The following is a 27,355-nucleotide window of genomic DNA, read 5'->3' as shown; positions in this document are numbered from 1 at the left end:
AGGGCGTGCCTGAACAAATACCCTCCAGTGTTCATACATATTGGAAAACACATCTTTAGCAGATGACTTTCTCATGGTGAGTGAGAGAGGGTTCAAGAACAAGCAATACAAAAGAGACTTGCAGGTAAAATTGAACACAATTCTTTTAAGAAAGTAAGTTTTGGAGAAATCAGAGCAGCTGAACTACCACCGTAAGCCTATATTTTCCCAAAGTATCAAAGGCTTGGTCTAACCTAGGCAAATAAGATACTATATTTCAAATAACATTTTATTTTGCTGAGTTTTTCCTAGGTTATGGTGTATTTCTTTTAGTAAAAAGAGTAAATCTATTTCAACTCTTGTTGTTTTTATGGATAGTGAAATTAAGGAGATTTTTGTTCACATTTGATCTGGAGCTGGATAAATATGCACACACTGCCAACAGTATCCCTCCGCGGCTTTGGAATACTGTAAAGTGACGCTGACATATATAAGAAAAAATGAGATGGGCCAAGACAGATTAATGGATGTTATCTGACCAATTTGCAAAGTATACATAAAATGCTATGTCCTAAATACTGAGGTAAGAGGACAGGTAAGAGCCCACTTAAGGGAGCCACTTATATATATGCTTACTAGTATGGAGTATGGCAGTAGCAAAGGAATACAGAATTTTCTATAAGATGGAAAAGAGAGAAGAAAAATAGGAATTAGTATTTATTCAATATCAGCTTTGTGTTTGTTGCTTTATCTACTGTATATTAGTTAATAATCATAGCAGTAGATATCACTGTTGCCATTTACAGCTAAGAAAACCAAGGCTTAGAGCGGAGTAATGAACAGTTAGTGGTAAACCCAACAGCCTTTCCTCTCCCTAAGAGAACCCCATCCCCAAGTTACTGGTCCAGACAGGGCAGAGATGCCCAATCAGACAGAAAGACTGACAGTCCATGTCTGTGAAGAGACTTCCTGACTTCCTCTGAATACCATATGAATGTGAACCAGCTTTAAAAAAGAGATAAAACAGAAGTTGGAAGCCAGTAAGGAGTCTGGCGCAGTATAAGATGCTAAGAATTGCATTTGAGCCACAGAACTGACCAACTCTGAAACCTACCCTAACTCTGGATTTGTTGTGAAATAATAAATTTCCTGATGATCCCAGTGAGCTTAAGGGTGGTTTCTCAAAAACTCCTAACTGATATAAGAATTTAACTTCTCCAAGGTCACCTGCAATAAGTGGCCAAGCAAGTGTATGAACCAACATTGTTCTAGCACAAAAATGAGCTTTTTCCACTAAACCACACTGTGGCATGAACTTTGATAAGTGTTTTCTCTAATGATATCTCATGCGATGTTAGAGCTAGAAAGGATCTTACCTCACCATAATAAGAAAATGCATTTACCTCATAAAAATGTTTGAAATAGTGGCTTTATTGCTAACACAAAGAAACAGATCTTTAACAAAAAAATTCCCAGAATTTCACATTCTACAGACCTTCTCACTTCATATGCATTTAATTTTTAGTAGAATACGAATTCATATACCTTTAATAAATGGAAGTGAGCTCTCGAAAAGCATTCTAAGTTATTAATTTTCTTAGGTGAGATAATGGTATTGTGGTTATGTAGGAGAATGTTCTTATTCTCAGGAGATGCATAGTGAAGTACTTAATGGTAAAGAGTCATGATATGTGAAACTTACTTTCACATGGTACAAAAAAGTATACATATAGAGCAAGAAAGGGAGAGAGAGTCATAAAGCAAATACAGCAAAAGGCTAACAATTACTGAATCTAGGTAGAGGGAATATAGGTATTCACTGTGTTACTCTTTCAAGTTTTCTGCATGTTTGAAAAGTTTTACAATAGGAAGTTTGGGTGTAGGGGTATCTGGTGTGGGAAATAGCGCTGCAGAGTACAATGTGGCTATACATTAGAATAACCCGGCAACTTTTAAAATACTGAAACCAGGGCCTCACCTCGGGTTGTGGCCTGGGCGTGGGTAATTCTAAGGTGTCCCACTAATATGGCAGAAAGAGCCTTAAAGCCACAACTCTTTAATACTCTCATAGTCCCATACAGATAACTGAAAAGTTTTCTAGACTATTTTTTATTCATGAAAAATTGCCAGTGTTTTCAACTTAACATAAGCATTAATTCCAACAATGAAGAAACTTCCCTGAAACATACATTGGGTGACATAAGGAATATTCGATTAATATTAAAGCATCACTTTAGCAAACCTATATTAAGTGTCCTGTGCTGTGCTCAAGATGATGGGGGCAAGAAGAATGGAGCAGACTTAGTTTTTCCCTAAACAAATCTATTCATAGATTCTACGGTCTAACATGCCAAAATAAAAAAAATTAAAAAAAAAAATTTTAATTTGAAAAAAAAAGAAAGAAAAAGAAAGGAACAATATTTAAGAAGCATTAAACCATTTAACCTCCTGAAAAAAAGTTTTACTAAATCATGCTCTTTACTCCGTGCCAAAGATGAGTCACAATCTGTTAAACTATAAGGAAAGGAGGATTCCTTGAAAAATATACAACTCCAATTCTCCAAATTCAAATTTGTGCAAATTACTTAAAGATACTCCAGTGAGCCTTACATATGGAAAAAAGCTCTCTAAGGTCCTATATCTAAATTTCAACTGGCGTATGGGCCTCCTCAGTTCTATTTGTCTTTCTTAAAATATGTGTGTCTGGGGTATGAAATGGAGGTGAATAAATACTAGATAAAATAAAATAGAGAAACAAAACATAAATGACAAACTTTAAAAATATAATTCTTATAATAGAGATTTTTATCTTGAAAATATACCTTACAACCTAAGCTTTTTAAAAAAAAAAAAAAAGGTTTTTTGATATACAATAAATGGACATATTTAAAATGTATACTTTGGTCTGTTTTGACATATGTTTTGGTATGTTTTGACATATGTATACACTTTTGAAAAAAATCACAGCAATCAAGATAATGTAATGACCATACTATCCTAGGTGGACCTTTGAATCAAACAGATATGTATAGCACAGATATAGTTTTCAGGAAAAGAAACTTTTAAAAGAAATTGTTATTTAAATTAAAAAAAAAGACATTTACGGCCATGTCACCCTGAACAAGCCCAATCCCGTCTGATCTCAGAAGCTAAGCAGGGTCAGGCCTGGTTAGTACCTGGATAAATGGAAGACCAGGTGCTGTAAGTGTAAAATAAATAGATAAATAAATATAAATAAATAAAAATAAAAATAATAAAAAAATTTAAAAAGAAGAAGTAGCCATACAACTGTCCAAATACTTTCACCAACAGATAAAACAAACATTGAGGCTTTGGATTTTTTCCCCTCTAATTTAAATCTAATAGACAAGCATATATTGTGTTATTCTGTGTTAGACTTAGGCCCAAATAAACAAACAAATGTTTTCTGGAAACAAAGGGAGTCTTAATATTTTCAAATATCCAGAAAAATAAAAACAAAAGCCATAGTTACACAGAATTATGTTTGAGAATTTAAACATTCACACATCAGGAATTCTGGCTAATTCCAAGTCAAAAAATTTAGAAAGATTATACCTATGTATTATAGCAATATATACAGATTTTCTAAATTTGGTATATTAGGCCCAGAGGTCTCTCATTTCACAGGCAGGGCTGCTCCAGGCAAATTGAAGAAGAAAGAGTATGTCCTCACACTGTCAGAGCCTCCATCTCCACTTCTTCCCTTCACTCTCAGTGTTTCTTCCATATTTCAGTGAACTCCCTTTGTCCACAGGGCCTCACCGATGTACCACGCTTATCGAAGCTATGGAGTAATTTTTGTTCTCAAGAATCTAAAGCACATCCATGGTGTGTCCATACATCCTATTCTCAGGCTCAGAGTCTCTGCTTCCCATGGGGATAGCTAGCTAGGGAATGCAGTACATGACCAAGATGTGTGCTCCATTCTCTTTCCCTTCCCTTCCTTGCTGAGCAGTTGCAGCAGCTGGAAGAGAGACTATCCTACCCTGCGGTGCCTCAGGCACAAAGAAGGCCTGCTAACCATCTTTGCCCAAACTTGAAAGAAAGGATGGACCTCCAGAAGGCAAGTCCATTTGACCCAGGACTAAGTTTACTGTAGTGGCCTACACCAGACTTCCCATCAAACCAAATCCAATATTGCTTAATACAAGAGATTTCATTTTCATGTGGGGATCTTTTGTCTCTGCAACTAGACTGTGAACACCATTATGGACAGGTGCCATGTCTTATTAGTCTCTGATAACAGTAAGCACATGGGACATGTATTAAATACTTATAAATAAAAAGAAAATTAATAAAAAACAATTATATTATATTGTATGACTGTTTTACTACAAAGATACTTAGATATATCTACTTTAATATTTGAAATGGAAATGTACACTTAAGGTTCTATTTCTTTGTTTAGGAAATTACATAGTTATTATAATCATAGAAACAAAATATTAGTTCTTTATATATACTAGACAAAGCAAATTTAAGATTTTCTTGCTAATTGTGCAATATTGAGATGACTCCATTTCCGTTGTGAAATTTTCAGTGTTACACATTTTTTTCAGGCTCTGTTACAAAGAAAACAAAGCAAAGGGAGAAAACAACTTTAAAAAGTGTAAAGAAATTTCAGACCATGTCCACTGTCAGGTTCTGCAAGATTCACAAATGAGGATGATTTCAAATTTCATTACGTTACATTATAGGTTTTTAATCTGAACTCAAACTCAAATTAAAATTGTTCATTCAAAAGGAGTTTTGTTTCAGGATTTAGGATTCCTTTTATACCAAGTCTAAGGGCATTAAATCCATATAAAGAAATCTTATTTTTTTTTTCAGATCATTACACAACGTGTAGTTATGACTACTTAGAATAATAGATAACAAGCTCAGTACATACCAATTTGTTTGGAATATAATTTCTACAAGGATGAGAATAGTTGTCTCTTTTCTTCACTGCTGTAATGTATGTGCCTAGTAAGAGTGGCTGGCACACAATAAGTGCTCAATAAATACTTGTCATATGAACTGTAAGAATAAATGAATGAAAGCCAGGAATGAGATACAGGTATGGGGGAAAAAAAAAAAAAGCTCAAACTTCTTCTATGAAGCACAAATTTTATAAAGTACAATTTCTGGAAAATATCTTATTTAATAGACTCCAAAATTCATATAATCTTATATTCGGACTGTATAAACTAAAAGTAACAACAGACAGTTTTCTAAATCAAAAAAAGGATTCATTTTGTTTAATCGAATGGAAAGTTTTCCTACTACTGATGGTTGAATAATGTCAGGTATTTTGAGAAAGTATTAAACATTCTCTCCCAATCAATGGATTTTGGTGCTTAGGAACACTTTTTCCTCAAAGGACTTGTATATAAACCTTTTATGTTTAATAATACATATTCATTTTCATACCCTTTCATTTCCTTTTCTTTTTACCATATTAAATAAAATATGGTAAAAGGTGAAAAGAACCCTTAAAATCAAAACAAAAGTTAACTCAAAGGGATACATTTCATTTGTGTTTAAGACATGGAAGACAATAAAGCTGATGGTTACTTCACCAGGAATCATTAATCATTCAACAATGGTAAACCCTGGAAAACCTCACAGTGGACTTGATCTGGTGTTAAGTCTGGTTTTAAGGAGTTCGAAACAAAACAAAACAAAGAAGCTGCTCTTCATGTCTAATGTGATGTGCTCAGGCCAGCCACCCCCGGTCAGGTAGCTATGGTCAATGCTAAAACAGCCCTCGGAGCTCGCCAGGCTACTACTGGATATGGAGTAAAACAAAGCTTTGATGTTTGAGATGTTTCAAGGTAGCATAACCAGAAAAAAATTCTGTGGGTATCCCATCATAAAAGAGGTTAATAGAAAAGCTATAAATAAACATCTATCTCACAGTTTTCCCTTTTACCACCTCATTTAGGGTAAAACTTGGTTTTAGGTTTACAAAATGGCCCCTTAAGTTTTGTGTAGATTAGATGATCACAGAGCTCATCTTCTGAAATAATGCAAAGCAAATTTTCTATATAAGAAGACTTGGCCTCAGTCTCATAAAAGCAGACTAAAATAAATAAAAACTACTATCTTCATTCCTTATACAGAGACAGAGGCAAAAGACAGTTAAAAAAAAAACAAAACCCTGCTATAATCAAGAAAAAAGAATACCAACGTCAAAAGAAGATAAGGTAAAATAAGAAGGTGTGTAAAAAGAAAAGACTCATGTGGAAATATTAAGAAAACTGAAGAAACAACGGTAGAACAAAGAGAAGAGCGTTGTGAAAAATAGAAAAAAATTAAATTACAAATGGGCTGTTTGGGTCATTTTATTTAATATGGTAAAAGTAAACATTAAATACACTAAAGAGTTATACATACCACCACACAAGACATAAACATCAATGTGGATTTTAATTCTAAAGCAGAGAAGAAACCTGCTTATTCTAAGTTTCTGTCAGTCGGATGAACAGTAAGGATAAAAGGACGGTATAGTTTTAAACTTGCTTTCTGCTTAGCATCCTCACATTAGAGGATTAATGTTCACTATACTTAATATTAGTTGGAATAAATAATATTTCTTTGTATGCCCACTTGTTTTGATAGGTCTTATTCTGAGTACACTAGAATTTCATTTCCACTGAAAAAAGTGAGTAGCATCACGAGGCTGCGACAATTCTTCTGCTAGGAACCAGAAAGAGATAAAGCTGAATTCAAGTAACTTACGTAATGTGCTAACTCTGGGATTTTGACTTTTAAAGACTTCTCATGTTTAGGGACAAGAGAAAAAAAGGCTAGTTTCTTAATATACAGCCTTTCCACAGATGTCTTTACTCACCTTCCCAAATAAAAGATTAGCTGTAATAAATGAAATCCCCCAGCCGCTATATTCTGAAATCTGCACATTTTCATTGCATTCAAGGTACAAAATAAATGAGTATAAGCAAGAGTCATATAGCCAAATAATCCTTTTGAAATTTGAAATTAAATAATATGATTAATTTTTCTCTTTAATATACTGCTAATGGAATCTGCTATATCTGAATATTTTTTTCCTGCAATACACATGCATTTTCTTTTAGATACATAAAGTTTGTTCTTACAATATCAACCTCTGTTACAACCCAGTTACAAAACTCAGTGTTAACATTTAAAATCCCATTCAAAAAACCAAAGTTCCTTGCCTCTTTAAAAGGTACCATATACATTCTTGTCAACATGCAAGAAAGAAGTCTCTTCAAACGTAGTTAAAAGGAAAAAATGTCCTTCAGACAAAAGATCCAAAAGGTCACAATTTTTAAATAAGGATAAATAAATACCCATTTCTAAATGCTAATGTATACTTTGTATTTGCTTGCATTTTGTCTTTCTCCAATGCTTTTAAAAAGCACTAATACAATGTCATCTGTGAATGAGGGGAGGGTAATCGCCCTTGCCTCTTCCCACTGAAAGGATATGAACATGGAAAATCATGGAAATTAAGCGTAACGCTCAAGGTCACGTGCCAATAAGTAGCACCGCTCAGTCTAGAACTCCATGGACCTTAATGCTACGTTTATGTCAACAGATAACAGATATATTATTTTCAACTCTTTTTGATTACTGACAGTACAGCAAGTCCTCAAATAATGTTGTGTTCATTTCGTCATTCCATTACGAAGTTGATGAGATGCCATAGGAAATTAACTCTTGTTTATATCAATTAGCCTATGGTAAAACTGATTTCATTTTACATTATTTTCCTTAAAGTCGCAGAACCTATCAATGATGTTAAGTGAGGTATTACTGTATAGTTATCCATTTTCCTAATGTTAGAAGACAGAATAGAAATCACAAGCCCTAAAAGTTATATCTATCTTGCTTTCCCCTTATTTCCAAACAATTCTTCATTAGAAACATTGCTTTCTTAAAAGTTGGAGACATCATATATGTGTGTAAAATACTAATAAATACTCAAATGTCTTCACAAAAATGTTAAATAAAAAGAGATAAGAGATGTGAGCTACAGAAATAATGTCATGCTAAAATGTGTCAAGTGAAAAATAAGTGACCTTCTATCGTGCAGACCAGACATTTAAGTGTAGTTTCTAAATAATTATAAATTAATTTTTAAAGTTTCATTTTAGATTGCTGCTTTAAGAATATATGAACATAAAAGAACAAGTTTTCTAAATTAATTGTTTTAGCTGATAAAAATGCAATATATTCAACTAAACTGGGTAACCAGGTTAAACAAAAGATTACATATACAAAATTATCTACATTATAATACATAGTTTACATATTTGAAAAGTTTTAACAGTGTTATGGAACACTGTAACACTTCTGAGTAAGTTAATATTCAGATTTCATTACTGGGGATATCACTTTCATAAAAGATTCTTGGATTTTATAATTTCTGGGGGCATGATAATTAAACTGAATTTTATTGACAAGTAAAACAGTGATTCTATAAATGAAGCAAATGGTAGGCCCTATCAATTTTGCTTATTTATAAAATATAGATACCCCAATTATGTAAAGCCTATTAAGTGTATAGTGAAGTTTAAAGTGCTTTATTTGCTAATTACATATACCTCCTTTATGATTCCTATTACGCTATTTACTACAGCTATTTCAAAAGCTAATTATTTATTAAGACAACTCAAGAGAAAGTTTCATTCTTGAATGGAAAGAAATAAAGCTTTGATCCTTAAGGAAAGGATGCCGTTTTGATAATTTTCCTAGTGTTAGTTTGATAAATTCTCTTCATTATTATTATATTCTGAAGCCTATAACATCACAGCTTCACTTGAGACATTCGAAATCCAACTTGTAAAATTCGTATTAATTATAATAACATCCAATTTAGTGACAGAAAGTTTGGGAGTCAGAAAATCTTATGATTAAAATGGACATGTCGGGTATCAAAGGAAGATATTTGATATATATTTTTGAGACTATTTTAAGTTTAATCTTCAAAATAAAAAATATTTTCTTAATAAATTATAAGTTATACTGTAATTCCCCTCATTTATCTTCTATTTACAAAAATAATAGAAAACGTAAAAATTCAACTCAGTAATACAAATAGTATTCTCCACGATATCACTTACAATGTCATTCAGCTACTCATAAATAACTTGAAAATAACATTATTTATAAATAACTTGAGAATAACATTATTTAATTCATTCCACAGCATTCACTAAACTTGTTTTTTTATTAAGCTTCTTTATGTACCAGGCACTCTGCTAGGCACTGGAGATTAAATTATGAATAAAACACTATTCTTATACTCAAAGAGCTTTCTGTTTAGTAGAAGAGGAAATTACAGATAACAATAAATGTGATAGGTATCATTATAGTAGAGGTATGTAGAGCCTATTATGCAAGTAGAGGTACGTAGAGCCTATTAAGTAAAAGAGTAACCAACTCAACTCATCAAATAACTAATTTCATAAAGAACCATATAAATTCTAGTTTAAAATTATAAATCCCATAGATCATGCATATTGATAAGAATTCTGCTTATTTTGACAGCGATAATTCTTTACCTTTACAAAAATTTTACCCACGTTTCAAGACTTACAAGAAGTGTAATTGAGAATTAAACTTTAAGAGATGTACCAAATGGTAGTCAAGATCTTTGCATATATTAACTCATTCCACCCTCACAATAACCCTGTGAAGTTAAGTAGAATGGGGCTTCTGTTATCCCCATTTTACAGATGAGGAATCACAAAGACCGTAACAGGAAATGCTGGGACGTGAACTTACAGAATCTGATTCTAGAGGGTCCACTCTTAATCACTACACTAGACATCTTCTCTAAGGGTGGTGATGATGATGGAGCAGCTAACACCAAGTGCTCTGTAACATGCATTCTCATTTCCCTTTACAGCAGCTCTTTAAGGAAAAGTCATCCTTCCCATTTACAGGAGAAAACCAGCACAGGCCAGGTTTGAAACTGCCCAAAGTCAGCCATCTAAGCATGGTGGCAAGATTCAAACTCAGGCAGACTGGCTCCTGTGCTATGGAGGCCTCTCAGTGATTCACTCTTACACTCATGAAAAAGGCCACATGATAAAATTTATTAAACAATTCAAAAAAGCTTTGTATAAGTCTTTCTCAAACACTTTGCAAGGTTTGGGAGCTTATGACAAACATTTCCTTACAACAGCATTTACATTTGAGTCAACTTTACTACTTTGGGCTGATCATAAACACATTTCTGCTCTTTAAAAAGAAATCTTTCTGAGGAAACTTGGCAGATTTCAGAACAGGAACAGTCTATTCTTTAAAATTAAATTTAGTAACAACTTATTCTGATTAGTCTGAAAGAGGAGAGAATGAACTACTAAGAGGCCTTTCCTGTACTTTAATATTTCAAAACACATTTGGTTTGGCCTAATTTGAATCTGTGGACAACTAGACCAGAACTTGATTCAAAAAGATTAATACCATTTTAAATAGACTGAATTCTACAAAGTGACCTCTGAAGCCAATTCAGAGTAACTACTTTTCATATTTTTTACTTAATCTCGAATTAAAGATACATATAGCAAGAGTCTCATAAAAGCATATATGGGCAAGTATGTGTACTTTTGAGCTACCGATAATCAAGAAACTAAAATTTTACAAAATTCTTAGCATGACATTGTTTAAGAGCAATCAAAAATACAAGAGGGATATCAAAAGAAAAAAAATCCATATTTATCCTTAATACACTCCACTGTGCTCAGTGACTGAGAAATAAATTCTGTGTTGTAGTTTCTTGTTAGAATAGAGGTGAACTAAAGATGAAGAGTCAAGCTGGATTTTCATCTTAGCTTGCTTTCCTCCAACAGGTTCAGAGACTTCAAAAACCTTTACTTAAATACTGAATTCATATTTTTTCAAAAGGAAATATGTAAAACTATTTTAAAATAAAAATAGTAAGCCATGCCACTAGGCAACCTATCTTCCCTTGCTCTATCACCACACATTCAAATTAGAAATACCTTTTGTTTTGCCTTTATTGAATAAAAGTTTAACTTTGATTTGAAGGAAAATGTACCCATTAGCCGTGTTACACTTTTTGCAGGTCATAGAATCTATCAGATCACATTGCCGACCATTACCATTCACTAAGCATCCTAAAGACAGAAAGCTTGTCATTACCGCTCATTTTATAAGCGTTATAATGTCCCGATGGTGGAAGTCTGGCAATACCTAGAAATACAGCAGGGCTGGTGAATAAGGAGTCGAGGGGCGGGGGAAGAGGGAGCGAGGGAAGGAGGCAGTCGCCACCTCAAATCCACGCCGGACCAGGAGCCTTCTTCCCACAATGTGATCCTTGCCCTCCCCAAAGTGGACCGGCTACATTTTCCCAGATTCTCCCCGAAACCCCACATGGTACTCACCCTTCCGCGAAGAAGTCACCACCGGGTCCAGCTCCGAGACGGGTCCGGGTGGCAGCGAGGGAGGGGACGTCTGGGCTGTGGGCGGGGGGTGTCGGTGCGTCACTCGAGTGCAGGACGGTGAGTTCGAGGGGTGGGAGCGGAGAGGAGCAGGGAAATCAAGTCACGATCGAAAAAAGAGGAGAAATGGGGGGAGGTGGAGAGCGCCCTCCCTAAAATAAACTCCCGGCCCCTACGAACCCCTGCCCCGGGAGGGAAAATAAATCAGGGGAAATAACAAATTGATAAATAAATCTCTAAAACGACGAGGAGCAAGGAACAGACTTTAATTTAACGGGAGGAAATTGAGCGAGGGCTGGAGGGGAGACAGAGAGAAGTGGCTCTGGGTCTATCCCATGCCTTTGCAGTCCTCAAGCAGAGGAGGCTGGCTGAGGGGAAGTTGCAGCGGCTCCTGAGGAGGAGGAGGAGGAGGAGTAGGAGGAGGTTACACCGTAACAAGTACAGACAGACAGCCATGGATCAGAGGGGCGCTGCGAGCAGGGGCGGCCGCGGCAAAGCGAGCGGCGGTGGCGGCAGTACCGCCTGCTCAGCTCGCTCAAGACATTTAATTGGATTGATGGGTTGTGCAGTGACTCACAGACTTTACAGAGTCGTACAGCAGTCCCCGCCCAGCTGGACAGGGGAGATGCAGCGGGGACGGGCGGGGAAAGGGGGCCGTGGAAGAGCGGGGAGGGGAGGAGGCGACTGAGAGGGCGAGGCGTTAGGGGGCGGGGAGTGGAGCGGAGCCACCCAATGGTGGAGCCCGCGGTTACGACGGGCGTGGGCGTCGGCCAATGGCAGCGCGGCTCTATAGACGGCTGGCTTCGCCCCGAGCCCAATGTGTCTACTAAGGACAGTGACACCACAAGAACGGGGCGGGGAAGTGGAGTGGGGTGGGAGAGGTGGGTGGACGCTGAAGTGGGGTGGAGGGAAAGATGAGGCGCCGGAGACCGGAGGAGTCACTCTGCCTTCCTTGCTCCAGAAGTGCGCCTTCCGCCAATCCAAGGGCCGCGTGGGGTGATGGACGCAAGTGTTTGACCAATGAGGAGGAGAAAGTGTCGCAGCGAACCAGAGGGGAAGGAGTAGGCGGGCCAATGCGCCCCCTCCCTCCAGCGGCCGGGTCCTCCCTCCCGCGCGGCTCGGGTCAGTCACGCAAATAACAGTGTGAGGGCTGGGGCCGCGCGGGGGGGCCGGTGAAGGGGCCGCGCTGCTGGCGGCGTGACAGCGATATGGACTGGCTGTGCTGCCGACTTCGCGCCGGCAGGAGGAGGCGGCGGTGGAGGTTGGCTCCTTACTCAGCCTGCAGGCGGCTGCTGCTGCTGCTGCTGCTGCTGCCACCGCTGCCGCTCCTAGTCTCTGTCTTGCTCTGCTGAGGAGTCCCTGTGCCCAAACCCCACACCCGAGGGGCAGCCACATTAGGAGTGAATCAGATCCAAACTTTGCCCACGTTCATGCAGTGCCCACTCCCGGAGACAGCTCTGTGTGACGTCCTGTGGGGCTGTGCTCTGCGATCTGAGGAAGCTGGAAGCCAAAGACCGGAGTCTTGGCAATGGCATTTGCCTCCTTGCTTGCCTGTCTTCTGGGGAAGTCAGGGTAGGGTGTGGACAGGTTGAAACAGCTCCTGAATACATACCATTTCTTTACTGAGTTCCTGGAAAAGGCACTTCTTAACCTAGCATGAGCAAAGCTGGATGGGCTTTGCTCTTTAAATGCGTGAATAGACCTTAGCTTCCTCCAACCATCTCTTCCGCAAAACTCTCTCTCCTCTGCCCACCCTCCTCACCTACAACCCGGTGGCAATGCTGAGGAACATTCACTATTAGATCTCACTGCTTATTCCCAGGAGCTATGGCTTTTCTCAATGTCTTGTCTACTGTCCAGTCATCATTTTAAGAACCTTAACTCTTTCCACGTACGCATCTGTCCTTGGAAGTAACTGCGGTTACCAATAAACCTGAATAGAGATGCCCACAAAAGCAGTTACACTGGCAAAATCCACCTTCTTTCCCACAAGGTGCATTTCTGCACATTATTTGAAATTTACGTCAATTGCTTCCAATCAAGAAACGAAGGAAAGTCAAATCATCTATCACCATTCCCACAAAAAGATTTTCAACCCTACGTAGAATACTCACTATCCATTTTCCATAGACAAGTTAGCTAGAGAGCTAGAGCTGATTTAGGGTCTTGAAATGAACACGATATTTTTTCATAATTACAAAATTAAAACCTATAGTGGTGTGGAAATCAGGGGAGAGAGAATAAGTGAACATGGAGGCTACTCTAGTCATTTTGAGGTTATCGTCATTTTAGGGTACAATTCTTCTCCTAAGCTGTAATTTTAACACTCAGCCTGACACCTCTTTCCTCTTTCCTTTCTCCATGATTTCAGCCTGTAGTCCTGAGTCTACCTAAGAAAATGAGCTATGCTGCAAACTTTTTGCAATACCTAGCTTGTGTATGCACTGCCCCTCTGTGTGTTGAAACTCCTTTGGATTTCAGCAGTGCAAGGCCGGTGTCCTCACCCCAGGACATAGTGATCCACAGAAGGTAGACCGTGTTCCCTTAGTCAGGTCACCCTGCGATAATATAGACAAACTAAATCTCTCATTTGAGAAAAATACCTCCACTTCTAATGTGGGTTGTTGTACTACATTTAAGAATGTGCTAATCATGCATTTTTGAAAGCCCTTTTCTTATTTTTCCCTCTGTGAGGTCATCTTGTGGCTCAGGTAAATATAACTGGTTAGAGTGTTATCTTACAGTAACTTATTTGTAAGTTGTAAGTATTGTAAGAGTACTTATAAAATAGAAGATTTGGAGTCTAGATACAAACTAGTATCTTTCAGAGGTTCTCCGAATACCCAGGGTTAGCATCCTGTGGCAGATGTTGCCCCCTGGTCAGTTGTTACTGGCACACCTCCTGTCCCCACCATGTGTCATTTTCTAATTCTGTGCTCTCCCTATTCCAGTATTTTTTAAATGGTTGTCGAAGGCCCACCCAGATTCCTGGATTTGCTCTTAGATCTATTGAATCATCATCTCTGTAGACTGGACCTAGACATCTGTTTTTTAAACAAACACACCAGGTGACTTGAATACATATTAAAATAAATATTGGATTTGAGAACCCCTGTTTATTCCTTCCTTCTTTTTCTTTTCCTTCCTCGCATATCTGTTTCCTTTCTCTCACATTTATTTCCTTTATTCTAAGTCTTTTCTATTTCTTATTTTTGTGATCACTTCCCTTTCTACCTGTCTTATAGGTAGGCCTATGTTATATACTTGCAGTGTGAGCCCCCCAAGAGAGGATGGAAAATTGTCTTTCATAAATACCATAGGCATACCTTGTAACTACAATTCTTAGAAGTACAGGAAAATCAATTAATTTTATAAGCTTAAAAATATCATTGTAGTTGATGTTACATATGAATCTATAATATGTAGCAAACTTACTAGTTTATGATTTCAAAATACACAGAGATATTATTTTTCATATTTGGGAACCATACTTCTAAATGCAGATTTCACCATACAAATAATACAATTTTGTATTGTTAGTGTCATTTTTCTTCTAAACAGTGTAGTGAGACTGATGATGGACTAAGAACTACTATGATTACAAAAAAAAGTACTGCTGGGATTTTTTTTTTTTGTCTCAAAGAGCTTACAATCTACTTGAGAGGCTTAAAAGTACACACACACACAATATTTAAGTAGGAACTTGAGGAAAAGTCTAGGAAGATTTTAAGTGAGTTTTTCAGAGACAGGTAGGATTTAGTTTATTTTTATCTTCCTTTTGCCTTATCTGTACTTTCTAATCTGTTATAATTACGAGTTACACATATAACTTTTTAAAATCTAAAGTAAAAAATTTATAAGCAATATGTGATAATAAAATATTTCCTTTTTACTGCTCTTTAGATATTTATATGATTGCAGCTAATCTTCTCAATTAGATTATAAGCTTTTTATAAATATATTTGAATATATACTATGTACATGGACCAGGAAGCAAAAGCAAATCCTTTATTGAGGACAGAAGATTCAACCCAGACCCCATTAGGATTCCCACACATAGATCCTAGATAAATGTGAGCTCGCAATCCAAATTACAAAACAAATGAAAAAAGCCATCACTTTCAAGAGGAAGCAGAGGTAGGAAAAAAAAAAAAAACCACAGCAGAATTAGATTCTAAATCTGAAAAATGATAGTTCAAGAAAAAAAATAGGCCCATTTCGCTTATGAATATAATAAATATAAAAATTCTAAGTAAAATATTAGCTAACTGAATCCAACATACTTACTCTGGTGAAGTAAGAAAAATGTTGAGATTCATTTCCCTGACTTTAGTATACATCTGTCTAGCTACCTATCTAGCCATTTATCATGTAAACATGATAAATCAAGTAAGGTTTGTTCCAGAAATTCAAATATGATTTAACATCATAAGGCATCAATTTGATTCATCTTGAAAAGACTAAGAGAGAAAAAGCACTGGAGAAAATACATCACTTATTAATAATAAAAACTTTCAGAAAATTAAGAAGAGGAAGAAATTTACTTAACTTTATCAAGGACCAAAATGTACAGCATAAATATTACTTAATGGATTAACTTTGAACACATTCCATTTAACTGTGGGACCAAGACAAGTTTGCCACTACTGTTTAACATGATACTGAAAGTCCTGGCTAACAAAATAAGATTTGTAAAAGGAAGAAGAAGCTAAATAGAAGAACCAAAAGGGAAGAGATAAAACTGGAATTGTTTGCAATAATATGATCAACCACAAATACATGCAGTAGAAACAACAAACTATTAGAAATAATAAGAGAAGTCAGCAAGGTAACAGAGATCCTTTTCTCCCCTTCTCCATGGTACAGTACTAGTTTTTGTTTTCGTTTTTGTTTTTAACAAGGCATATGGCCAACCAGAATAAATACAACATTTGCCAGCCTCCCTCGTAGGTAAGTATTGCCATCTTCCAGGTAATGGGTTAAAAGCAGAATTGGTGCACACTTCCTTAAAGAAAGAGGTGAGCCTCATCCTTGAAATGAAGACATATGTCTGAAGCTTCAGCAGTCATCTTAGACCATGAGAAGACCTTTGGTATGGAAGCAACAAGACAGAAGGCATCTTTTGTACCAGCCCCAACCCTAAAGTATCTACCTCCAATCTTCTTGAACTTTTTGAATAAAACCTCTATATTATTTATGCTATGATTATTTTAGTTTTTGTCTGTGTGTGTGTCTTTGTTGTTACTTGTAGCCACACCTAATTGTAACTGCTACAGCAAGATTCTTAAATACAAAATCAACTCATGAAAACCAAAACTATTCCTACCTACTAGTACTAACAAACTAGAAAATACAACAAAACTATAAGATCTTCAGGAATTGATCTAAGAAAGAATGCACAAAACCTTTATGGAAAAAATATTAACTCTATTAACAGATTTCAAAGGGGTATAAATAGTGTTTGTGGATAGGATGATATGAAATTATTAAGCTATAAATGACTTCTAAGTTTATTTATAAATTCAGTGTAAACCATTAAAACTGTAGCAGGATTTGAGGAATTTAAACATTCTAAAATGCATATGGAAAACTAAATTCCATTATAATTTGGTCATTTTTGAAAAAGAAAACCAGAGGGGAAATTTACCCTCCTAGATAATAAGACATATTATAAGTTATAATAACAGACATGTAGAACATTAGAACAGAAGAGTGGACTCAGAAACAACCCTTTTACCTCTGAGAACTTGATATGTGATAATGGTAACATCACACACAAATCTATGAGGAAATCATACTGAGCTAGTCAACTATTGCTGCATTAATAACACTAAATAACAAACAACCCCCAAATATTTGTGGCTTTTAACGGCCATTGTTTTTACTCCCTCATGGGTCTGTGTGTGAACGAGGATTCTGCTGATCTCATCTGGCTCATCAAGTCTTGTTTGGGCTCAGCCAAGTTCAGCTGGGCTTGGCTCCAGGACACAGGTTAAATTCAGGTCTTTATCACATGTCTCATTCTGACAATGACAGAAGCTCAAGAGGTGAAGCCAAAGCACTCAAATGCATTTAACACCTCTGCTCCCATCACATCTTCTAACATTTCATTGGCCAACTAAGTCACATGGCCAAGTCCAATATCAATAGTAGCAGATGCTGCAAAATCATACGGCAAAAGGGCCTGGGTATATAATTCTACAGCAGAAAGGATATGAAGGATTGAGAACAATAACCCAGTCTAACACAGAGGTTTTGTTTCATAGATAATGTTGGAAAAATTGGTTCACTGTGGGGAAAAATAAACTTGCATCCATATATGATACCATATGCAAAGGTTAGCTCTCAATGAATTTTTAAAAAGAACTAAAAGTGAAAGGGAAAACTATAAAGTCAATAGAAATTAAAAGCAGAAGGGTAGTCCTCGGAAAAGACTTCTTAAATAAGACTCTGAAACATAAACGATAAAATCAAAAAAATGATGAACTTAACTACACCAAAATTAAAGTTTTCTGTTTAACAGAGAACATTATAGACAAAGTAAGAGAAAGTTGATAGATTGAGAAGTATTTCCAAAGACTAAAATCAACAAGAGATTAATATCTAGAATATTCTAGGAATTCCTGCAAATCATTGAGAAAACAAAACAAAACAAAACAAAAAAAACAGGAAACATGATAGAAAAATAGCCAAAGGATAGGAACAGGCTCATTCACAAAAGGGAAACCTGAGAGAACAGCAAGTAGGTAAAGAGATATACAACCTCACTTATAACCAGATAAATGTATATTAAAACAGGACATTCTTTATATTTATTAAATAGGCAAAAACATGAAAGTTGGATAACACAAAGTGTTGCCTAGGATGAGGAGAAGCATGGACCCTCACGCACTGCTGCTAAGAGTTAAGTCCTGGTACAGTCATTTTGGAGTTATCTGGCAACGCTTAATGAAATGTAGCATGTGCTTTCCTGATGCCCCAGCAGTTTCACCCCTGAGAGCATATACTGCTTAGAAACTCTTGCACAAGTCCATAAGAGGGCACAATTGAGGATGTTCGTCCCAGCAGCACTTGAGATAGCAACATACTATAGGCAAACTTAGTACACATCACCTGTAAAATGGTAAGTAAAACAGCAGATGCTCTGGAATAATATGCAGCTGTTGGAAGTAATGTACTAAATATATATCTTGCAACATGGATAAATCTTTAAAAGATTTTATAAGTGAAAAAGGGTAAGAAATAGAAGAGATCACGTAAGCCCCAGACCTTGGGATGTTTTTCATTATAGGGTGCATCAATGTGTTTTTCATTTCTGCTCTTAGCTGGGGCACTTAGAGGGAAAGATAAGGAAGGTGCTATTACAACTCACTTCTGACTCAAATATTTCCTTCCAGTTTTCACATGAAGTTGTGGCAGGTTTTCATGCAGGCCCTCCCCTTACACCCATGACTCCTTTCTGCAGGCCCCACAGCTTCTACCACCATGGCATCCCCCGTCACCTTCCTGCTCCCTGATACATGCTTAATATACATTTATCTGGTTATAAGCTTCCTTCCCAGGCTGGGTGGGAGATGAATGATGACTCTCAAGCAGTGGGCCAGTCAGAGATGTAGAATACAATCTTGCCACTGTGCTACTCACACCTGCCTACGTCCCCATTTCCAAGTAAGAAACACCCAAACATTACTGGATTTTAGAAAGCTTTATTTCAAGACTGACCTAAATGTGTGCTTGCTTATGTATTTTTATATACCTCCTAGGGTGCTGTCAGTGCTAATAAACCACAAAGATGAAACAATAACAGTAACCGTAATATTAGCTTTGTGTCAGGAGAAACAGAGGCCTTTTAAAGTTGACTGAGAGGGATGAGATGAAAAAAGATAATTAGCTGTAGAGATTTAGGTTAGATATCAGAAATAGATCCTTGAAATCAGGGTTGATAAATAAGAGAAGAAGTTACCAGAAGGTTTAGAGATAAATGGGTAGCATTCTGAAAATATTTAGGGGTTTTCTAACCCGAAGACAGGGGAATGGATATGATGGCTCTTGAAATTTCTGCCAGCCCTGTCAGGTTATGAATCTCCCTACAGCAAACATGTTAGAAACTCAAATGTTTCCCACAAAGGTACACTGAGAGTAGCCCCTGCTTAGATTATACTGCCTTAAAAGCCTGCCTCTTCCCAAAGCTTTCCTTAATGGCTCATTACTAGCATATGAAATTCTGACCCTTAGTAATGGCTATGATTTCATGGCCCTCAAACTCCCCTATGCAAGAGCTCTGTAGGGTGGTAAACGAGGCCCAGCTGCCCGCATCCCTTCCTGGTGGACCGAACAACAGTTGCAGGCTTCTCTCCAACTAGCTTTGGGTCCTTGATTTCTGCAGAAGCCAGAATGTGATCCTATAGAGATGACTGTTGTCAGGATTACTTATCTTATGATTCCCATTTAGGGTCTGTAACATTCATTGCTAGCTTCCAAAATTGGGGCATTCATGGTAGCTTGCATCCATTACATAAACCTAACCCTAAAAGATATAATGATTTATCCATTTGCAGTTTCTGTAACTCCTAGGAGCTACAGAATCACATCATTCCATATTTGTTCAACAATTACTTATTGAGTTCTAGGCAGACTTGGGAGATGTAATTGGAAAAGTTGATTGAGCTCAGATTATAGAACCTTAAATGCCTGGTTAGAAGTTTCAATTTATAGGATAAGGCAATAGGAAGCTTTGAAGATGTTTTGAGAACTGGAATAGCATGATGAAAAGAGTGTTTTAAATTTAATTGAGTACTTATTGGGGAAAAAACATACAGCTATTAAGTTCTATTATAGGAAAGTGCTATGGTAAGCACAGGAAAAAGAAAGTCCTTGCCTTCAAGGAATTTATAGTTTCTAGGCGGTAGGTGTTGTTCCGTTTCTTTTTTTAATATCGGGGGTAGCATTTTGAGATTTTAGCCAACGTAGTTTCCCTGCATTTTTTATACCCTAGTCCATCCCCTCAGGGTATGTATATTGCACGGCAGAGATTTAGAAAGAAAGAAGGGTCAGCTCTTTACTTCCAGGTCTTGAAATAGATTTTTAAGAATTCAGAGCAGAGACAAGAATTTTAGAGAAAAGGGCTGGATTATCCTAGCTACAAGGCAATGTAAATCACAGATTTGGAAGCATAATTTGTGGGGCCCAGAAGAAAGTGCTGTTAAAGGCACTAGAATATAAATGTTTCTCCTTTCTTCCACAGTCTCTCTCAACTTGTCGCGTTAGGTTTTTTATTTGTTATTTAATGTCATTCTAAGTAAGCAAAAATTGAAATTATTAGCCTAAGTTTTATTATTCATTTTTATACCATACAATATCTGTTTTAAGTGCAAACATAAGAGCATATAACTTATAAGCAAAATCACTGAAATTATCCAATTCATTTTGTAGCTTGTACGTGCATTGTATTTTATGCTTACCTCAGTGGAACACTGGAAATGCTGCATAAAACTAAATTGTTTTTCTTTTTCGCCTCTCAATATGTGCACATTCTACCAACACTCTACCTTCACCTTATTGATGAGTAAGGAATGACTAAAAGGAAAAGGAACTATGAGATGCCTTGTAGTTCTCTTTCTTTCTATGTCTTCATTTTCAGCGTATGTGTTTGGCTAATACAAAGAAGTATCAAAAGTAAGAAAGGATATAAGATTCCTTGGCTGTTGATGTTTTTAGAATGCCATTGCCCTTTTTCTGCGTTCAATCAAGTCCTGGACTGAATGGAAAGTGTGACCTCTCAGGGCTGTCAGCTCCCTCACTTACTCAAAGATGGAACACACTTACGTCTTGCTGAACTTCCAAGCCTGAGAGACAACCAGAATTCTACGCTCATGGGGTAGCAAGAACAGCAGACATATTTCGCATGCATAACCCTCGGTTCATGCTCCACTGTCCCATTGGATTTCACATACAAAACATAGGTTCAAAAATAAAAGAGATTTTGAAGACAGCACAGCAGTAGAGTGCCCCTCTAATTGTGGGTCCTATGCAGCTATCCAGGTGGCCCCGACTGAAAGAAGGGCCCGGATGTCCTGCCATAGACAAGTTAAAGATGCCCTGAACTAAGGGCTGGAGGGAGAGCCAGAGACTCTACATATGAACGTGTCACTGAGGAAGGGGGCTGTGTCCTACTCTTCTGTGTCCCACTCCCACTTCCCCACCAGGTAACATCCTAGGAACCACTGGGAGGTGGGAAAATAAAAGCAGGGAAAACCTGAACCTCGCTTCCAAGGCCTTGAAAACTTGAAAAATATAGAAAATCACAAAGAAAAAAAATTAAACTATCTACAATTTTGCTGTTCAGGAAGAGCCATTGTTAAAACTTTGGTCTATATATGATTTGTAATATATGTGTACAAAGTTTATAAATGTATAACAATATATGGTAAACATTTCTCATGCCACTGAATATGTAAAAAGAGAGTCTGGTCAGAAAATAAATGCAAGAATCCAAGAGGGGATCTGGGCTGGAGGTTTGCAATGGGGAGAGAAAAGGGACTGGATGAGGCTCAAAATAGAATGTTGAGTGAAAAAAGCAAGTCATCAAAGATTCTATCTATTTATAGTTCGAAAGGCGGAGAAAATGAAACACTCTGTTATCCAGGAATACATACATAACCATTACAACTATAAAGCAAAACACATTCAGAAAGGTAGCTCCTGAGGAGAGGCCAGGGTAGAGAATGGGTTTAGAAATAGGCACTCAGGGGCTTCTAAGGCACTGGTGCTGTTCTATTTCTTAAGCTGGATAGTAGACACGCACGTGTCCAATTTATTATTTTTTTTAAATGGTACACTTTCATCTGATATATTCTTTTGTATGATATAATATAGGCCAGTATATCTTAGGCCTATTCCACAAGATAAGGTTTTCCCCAACCTCACTTCTATATCCTGAGGCTTTGCCAGACAGGTTATACAAACTGGCCTCTTCCCCTGAAACATCCCCACCTCCCTAACTACTCACCTAATTTAATCTTGTCGTTCTTAAATAGTTGTCTGGAGTATATTTATCTGAAAGTGTTATTTCTGAGCTGAGCCCAGCAGCAATGCAAGCATACACCGGAATATAAATACACAGACTCACACACGAATATATGCAGGTCTACTCATGCATGGCTACAAGCGGGAAAAGCTTTCTGCTCTGAAAGTGTCTGCTTTGCAACATGAGTAGCAGGTGCATATCATGCTTTTCCAGCTTCCAGGGCAGCCACCCCAAACCAAATCTAAGATTCTGAAGGGCAGAAGTAGCTGCCAAGTGTCTCACAGTGTCCTCTTAAGGTTATGGCAAGATTGTCAAAGACAAACAATTATGTGGTGACCTCTCCTTTCCTGCATCCCAACTGGTAGACATGCTACATAAGGTACTTTCAGCAGGTTCACAGACAGTTTTTATTCTATTATTATATACATAATATATTTTATTCTAATATTATATGCATATTATATATATTACTGACACCTAAAAGCAATGATTAATGTTTAGAGCAAAGCTAAACTAAAGGAGAGAGCAAAGTTAGCTTGAATTAATGTTTTATAAAACTCTATGAATAATTGTGTAGCTGGTGCTTAAAGACAGTACGAATCATGGTGGTACTTCAAGGTGGGAAACATTGTACAGGGACTTCTTGGTTCTTAAGAAAGTGGGCTATGGGCAGCCCTATCCTGTGACCCCAAACACAACTTGTGAACCAAGAGGCTATTGTAAACCTTCCATTCCAATAATAATTCTATTTTGAACCCTTTTTATCTGCCAGACTCTGGAAAAGTGCTCTACGTATATTAGCTCATATACGTGTAAACTTGCAATATTTCTGATTGTTCAAAGATACACCTCCTCCTTGTCTCCATCATCATCTCATCACAAGGCATTGTTGCTGGTTCCTCTGATGAAAACCACCCTGGCAACACCAATCCTGCACCCATTCCTATTGTTATACTGAAGAGTAACAGCATATACTGATATGAACTTATGTAAGAAATACCTACATCATTTTGCAATACGTAAGTGTACTAAATCAACACATACACCTTAAACTTACACAATATTATATGTCAATTACATATCAATTAAGCTGGAAAGAAAAAGAAAGGTGAATCTACAATGGAATTAAAAATATAAATAATTTGGCTCACTGCTGGTATTACCCCCATAATGCGCACCTCTTGTCTACCTCAATGCCTCTGTTTTTCACTTTTGTAACAGAGGCAGAAGCACTCTGTGCACATTACGCCACTAGAATATTTTGAAATCTAACCCCTTGATCTCTGGTATAGAAAGTCATTGTAGGAAATATGAATTCTGATAAACAGGACTTTGTTTTAAGTGATAGAATGGTGCAAAATAAAATGGATGAGTTATAAATCTCTTTACATAATTACTTTATAATAAGTACTCAATAGACTTTTAAATCTGCCATTACTCCCATTCATAACATGCCATAAGCATAGAAAAAAATATCAAAAACAGAGTGCCTTCTTTAAAAATACTGGTAATAGAGTTCTAGCAACCTCTGGGCAACGCATTTGTATGATTCACAGATCAGGTAGAGCAAGGTTAAAAGAATGCTGAGGATAAACTCTTAGCTTAGTTTTTTTGTTCTGTTTTGTTTCATCACAGTAAACCTCTCTAAAATGACAATAATCCCAAATACAGAACTTCTACAAATAAAAGAGACATCTATTACATGTGGGTAAATGTAGAAAGAAATTTAAAGGTATTTTTAATTTAATTTTTTAAATATATGATGCATGCTCATAGAATAAAATTCAAATATAAAAAAAGTTAAATAATGGGAAATAAGTTTCTTTCCTGTCCTAGCCTCCCAGAATCTCCCAGGAGGTACAAATTGTTACCAGTTTCATAAATAGCTCCATATATATGATAAATATAAAAGTTAATATAGACATATATATTTATTTTCATAATGTAAATGATAATGTCTTATATTGTTTCTATATCTTTCCTTTTTCACTTATCAGTACACCTTGGAGATACTTCCCTATCAGTACAAAGAGGGGTTGCCTTAATCTTCTTCAAGAGTATGTAATAGTTCATTATATAGATACACCATAATTGTAGAACATTTATATTGTTTCTAACCTTTTGTTAGCACAAAGGCTGAGACAACCAATGACTTAACATGTGTGTACAGCATCTGTAGCATAACCTCTCAAGAGTGGAATTGCTGGGTTCAAGGGCATGTGCATTTTATAATGTAATGGTTATTGCCAAATTGTCTTTCACCAGGGGGTCTTACCATCAAATGGTATTTCATTCTGCACTGTAACAATTACTACTGTCATCATTCTTTAACTTTATTAAGTACCTCTACAGTACTAGGGCATAGCACTCTCCACAGGAAAATCATGTTATAATACTGTTATTACAGACACCCCTCACTTTATAGACTAGGTGTTAGCAAGAATGCTTGCCTTTTGTGGCCTTAGAATTACTTGCATGGTGACCATTCATGGTTTAGCTAGGCCTTCAAAAACAGGCCTACACAGAGTTCGAAGGATTTTTAGGGCAGTGAAAATACTTTGAATGATATTATAAAGATAAACATATCATACATCTGTCCAAATCCATACAATGTACAACACCAAGAGACCCCTTAGGTAAACCATAGACTTTGGTGACTATGGTATTTCAGTGTAGGCTCATCCTTGGTAAAAAATGTACCATTCTGGTGAATGATGTTGATAATGGGGGTGGAGACTATGCATGTGTGAGGGCAGAGGGTATATGGGAAATCGCTGTACATCCCTCAGTTTTGTTGTAAACCTAAAATTGCTCCAAAAATTAGCCTTTTAAAAAAGTCCTATATCTACATATGGATTTTTCTTTTTTTAATAAATCTAAACGGCAGTATTTCTTTGGTCAACTCTGGAGTTTAGAAAGTGAAACTGAATAGAAACCAAGATGAAAGATAATCATCAGGCTTCCTCTTTAGCGTTGACTGTAGCACAAACAACCCAATTATGAGAAATAAATTACAGTTTTAAGAAATTCCCTGTTTTAATTACTGCAAATGTTAATGTGACTAGGTAAGAATTATTTTTAATCACCTATAATTACATGAATAGTGTACATCTAAAAGCATAGTCAGTATCCAAAATCCTAAGACAAACTTTGCTTTTGTTTGAAATTTGCTATGTTTTCCCTTTATATGCTCTTTCGCTCAAATAAATTGTACAGGTTAGAAATGCTGGTTTTTAGCAAATACAGAAAGCCAGCTAGAAACAGCCTTTCCCCGAATTCAGTGGTTTTGCATCTCACCCATTTTGACCAAATCCTTAGCGAATATTTCACGAACTCACAAGTGACGAATTTATTTGATATGTTCAGGAGATGTAAAATAAGTTGAGTAGGTTTTCAAGCTTCAGAAAATTGGGGAATTCCCTGTGCCAGAGAGAGCTCACCAGACCTGCAATTAATACAGTAGTTGGAATTATAATGGAAGGCACGGAATAGAATTCCTCCTTATCATTGTGTATTAGGATCTTCCATTCTAGGAAGGATTTTTCGTTCCCTCCTTCACGATAAAGGGAAGGAGAGCGAGGGCGAGCTAGGTCTGCGGTCGAGGAGTGTCTATAAATAGAAAGTGAAGTGTTCTAATACCGGGAGGGTGCGTCATAGCGTCTCTCTCCCGAGCTGAAAGCGCCCTGGCGGCCCGGGGAGCCACAGCGCGGCACGAGGACGCCTGCACCCGGCCCGGCCGGTGTCCCGCTCCCTCCCGGGAGCTGGAGACCTGCAGGAAGGTCAGGGAATGGGTCAGGGGAGGTACCCGGAGGCCCCCACATCACCCCAGCCTCAGGTCGTGTTGCATCAGACCTACTCTCGGGCGCATGGTCGTCAGCGGAGAGGCGGGGCGCCCAGCGGACCCGCGCCCCTGCTCGGGTGGCAGCCGCGCGCCGCCGCCGCCCTCCTCCAGGCCGCTTCCCCCACCCCATGCCACTCCGCCTCCCTGCGGGTGATGGGAGAACAATAACCCGAGCGCTCCAGGGAAGCAGAGGCTGCTCCGCAGACATACAATGCAAGGGGAGTTCCAAGGGGGCGGTCCCCGCGCCCGCTCCCGCCCCGCCTCCCCCGCTTTCCCGCGGGTCAGCCCCAGACGCACAGTAGAAGGCCACGTGGAAGATGATTTCAAAGTGTCTGTTCAAGGCCGGGGAGAATTTCCTCCAGGCTGCATAGAACATTTTAACATGGTTAAAATGCAGACAGACAGCGTGCGTATTTGGGTCCTTTTCTATTTCGGATTTGAATCTCTAAAGTCACTTGTGGAATTTCCACAGGCCTGTCTTTTTGTAAACAGATTGTTTTGGGATTCCCCACCCAGTCTCCTGTCTTACTCTGCCTGTTCTTCCACCTTGACCCTGTCTAGTCTCTATCTCTCTCGCTCTCTCTTTAGTGTGTGTGTGTGTGTGTGTGTGTGTTTTCTGTAGTTCTTTCTCCCTTCTGATTGGCGCTTCTTTTGGGTTCCCCTGCCCTTTCCTGTGTGTTGATTTTATTTTAATCTCTCTCACAGTTAGCTCCCTCCAATTCCTTCTTTCGTTTTTCTTTCACAGGTAACTTTACATTTGCATGGTTTTTCTCTCCCTTCCTATTGCCTTAAGTTCTGTCACCGTAAGGACTCAGGGGTTCCTGGGGGAAAAAAAACAAGAGGATTTCATGGCATTTTATCTTGGGTTCCCCTCTCAGGGAGTCTGGGCTAGCTGGAAGGTTTATACTTATTTATAGGTCAAGCCATCTTAGCTGAAGAAATCAGAAACTTATTTTAAAGCAAAATTTTGATCATACAGTATTTGAAAGTCAGGACGCTGGGATCTTTCATTCATCCATGAAGTGCCATCTTTTTTTGCACTTGTTCTTC

The 27,355-nt window shown here is 37.6% G+C and overlaps 2 protein-coding genes across 4 annotated transcripts in view; both read right to left on the bottom strand.

Moving 5' to 3' along the window:
- Nucleotides 1-12,002, bottom strand: part of SERTAD2 (SERTA domain containing 2) — a 104,331-nt gene extending 92,329 nt beyond the window's left edge. For all 3 annotated transcript variants that reach the window (XM_039886990.1, XM_039886989.1, XM_039886987.1), the window contains exon 1: nt 11,382-12,002. The gene's annotated coding sequence lies outside the window, so the exon portion shown is untranslated. The remainder of the gene's footprint in view (nt 1-11,381) is intronic.
- Nucleotides 12,003-25,788: 13,786 nt separating this feature from the next.
- On the bottom strand, nt 25,789-26,887 carry LOC120622094 (uncharacterized). The gene is made up of 2 exons (XM_039888119.1): nt 26,104-26,887; nt 25,789-25,909 (listed from the first exon to the last, which is right to left on the bottom strand). Exons 1-2 carry the CDS (start codon nt 26,679-26,681, stop codon nt 25,858-25,860), a joined length of 630 nt encoding a protein of 209 aa, XP_039744053.1. The 5' UTR covers nt 26,682-26,887; the 3' UTR covers nt 25,789-25,857.
- Between the last annotated feature and the right edge of the window lie 468 nt (nt 26,888-27,355).

This window comes from Pteropus medius, unplaced genomic scaffold (genome assembly GCF_902729225.1).
Source record: "Pteropus medius unplaced genomic scaffold, Ma_sr-lr_union100, whole genome shotgun sequence".
Lineage (NCBI taxonomy): Eukaryota > Metazoa > Chordata > Mammalia > Chiroptera > Pteropodidae > Pteropus > Pteropus medius.
This window is presented reverse-complemented; position numbering and strand designations above follow the sequence as displayed.

Bases quoted from the DNA above. Each gene is read 5' to 3' on its own strand.
- LOC120622094 (XM_039888119.1), bottom strand. From the start codon at position 26,681: ATGTTCTATGCAGCCTGGAGGAAATTCTCCCCGGCCTTGAACAGACAC. The intron at 25,910-26,103 runs GTATTAGAACAC...TATTAATTGCAG, and splicing joins CGCTATGACGCACCCTCCCG to GTCTGGTGAGCTCTCTCTGG.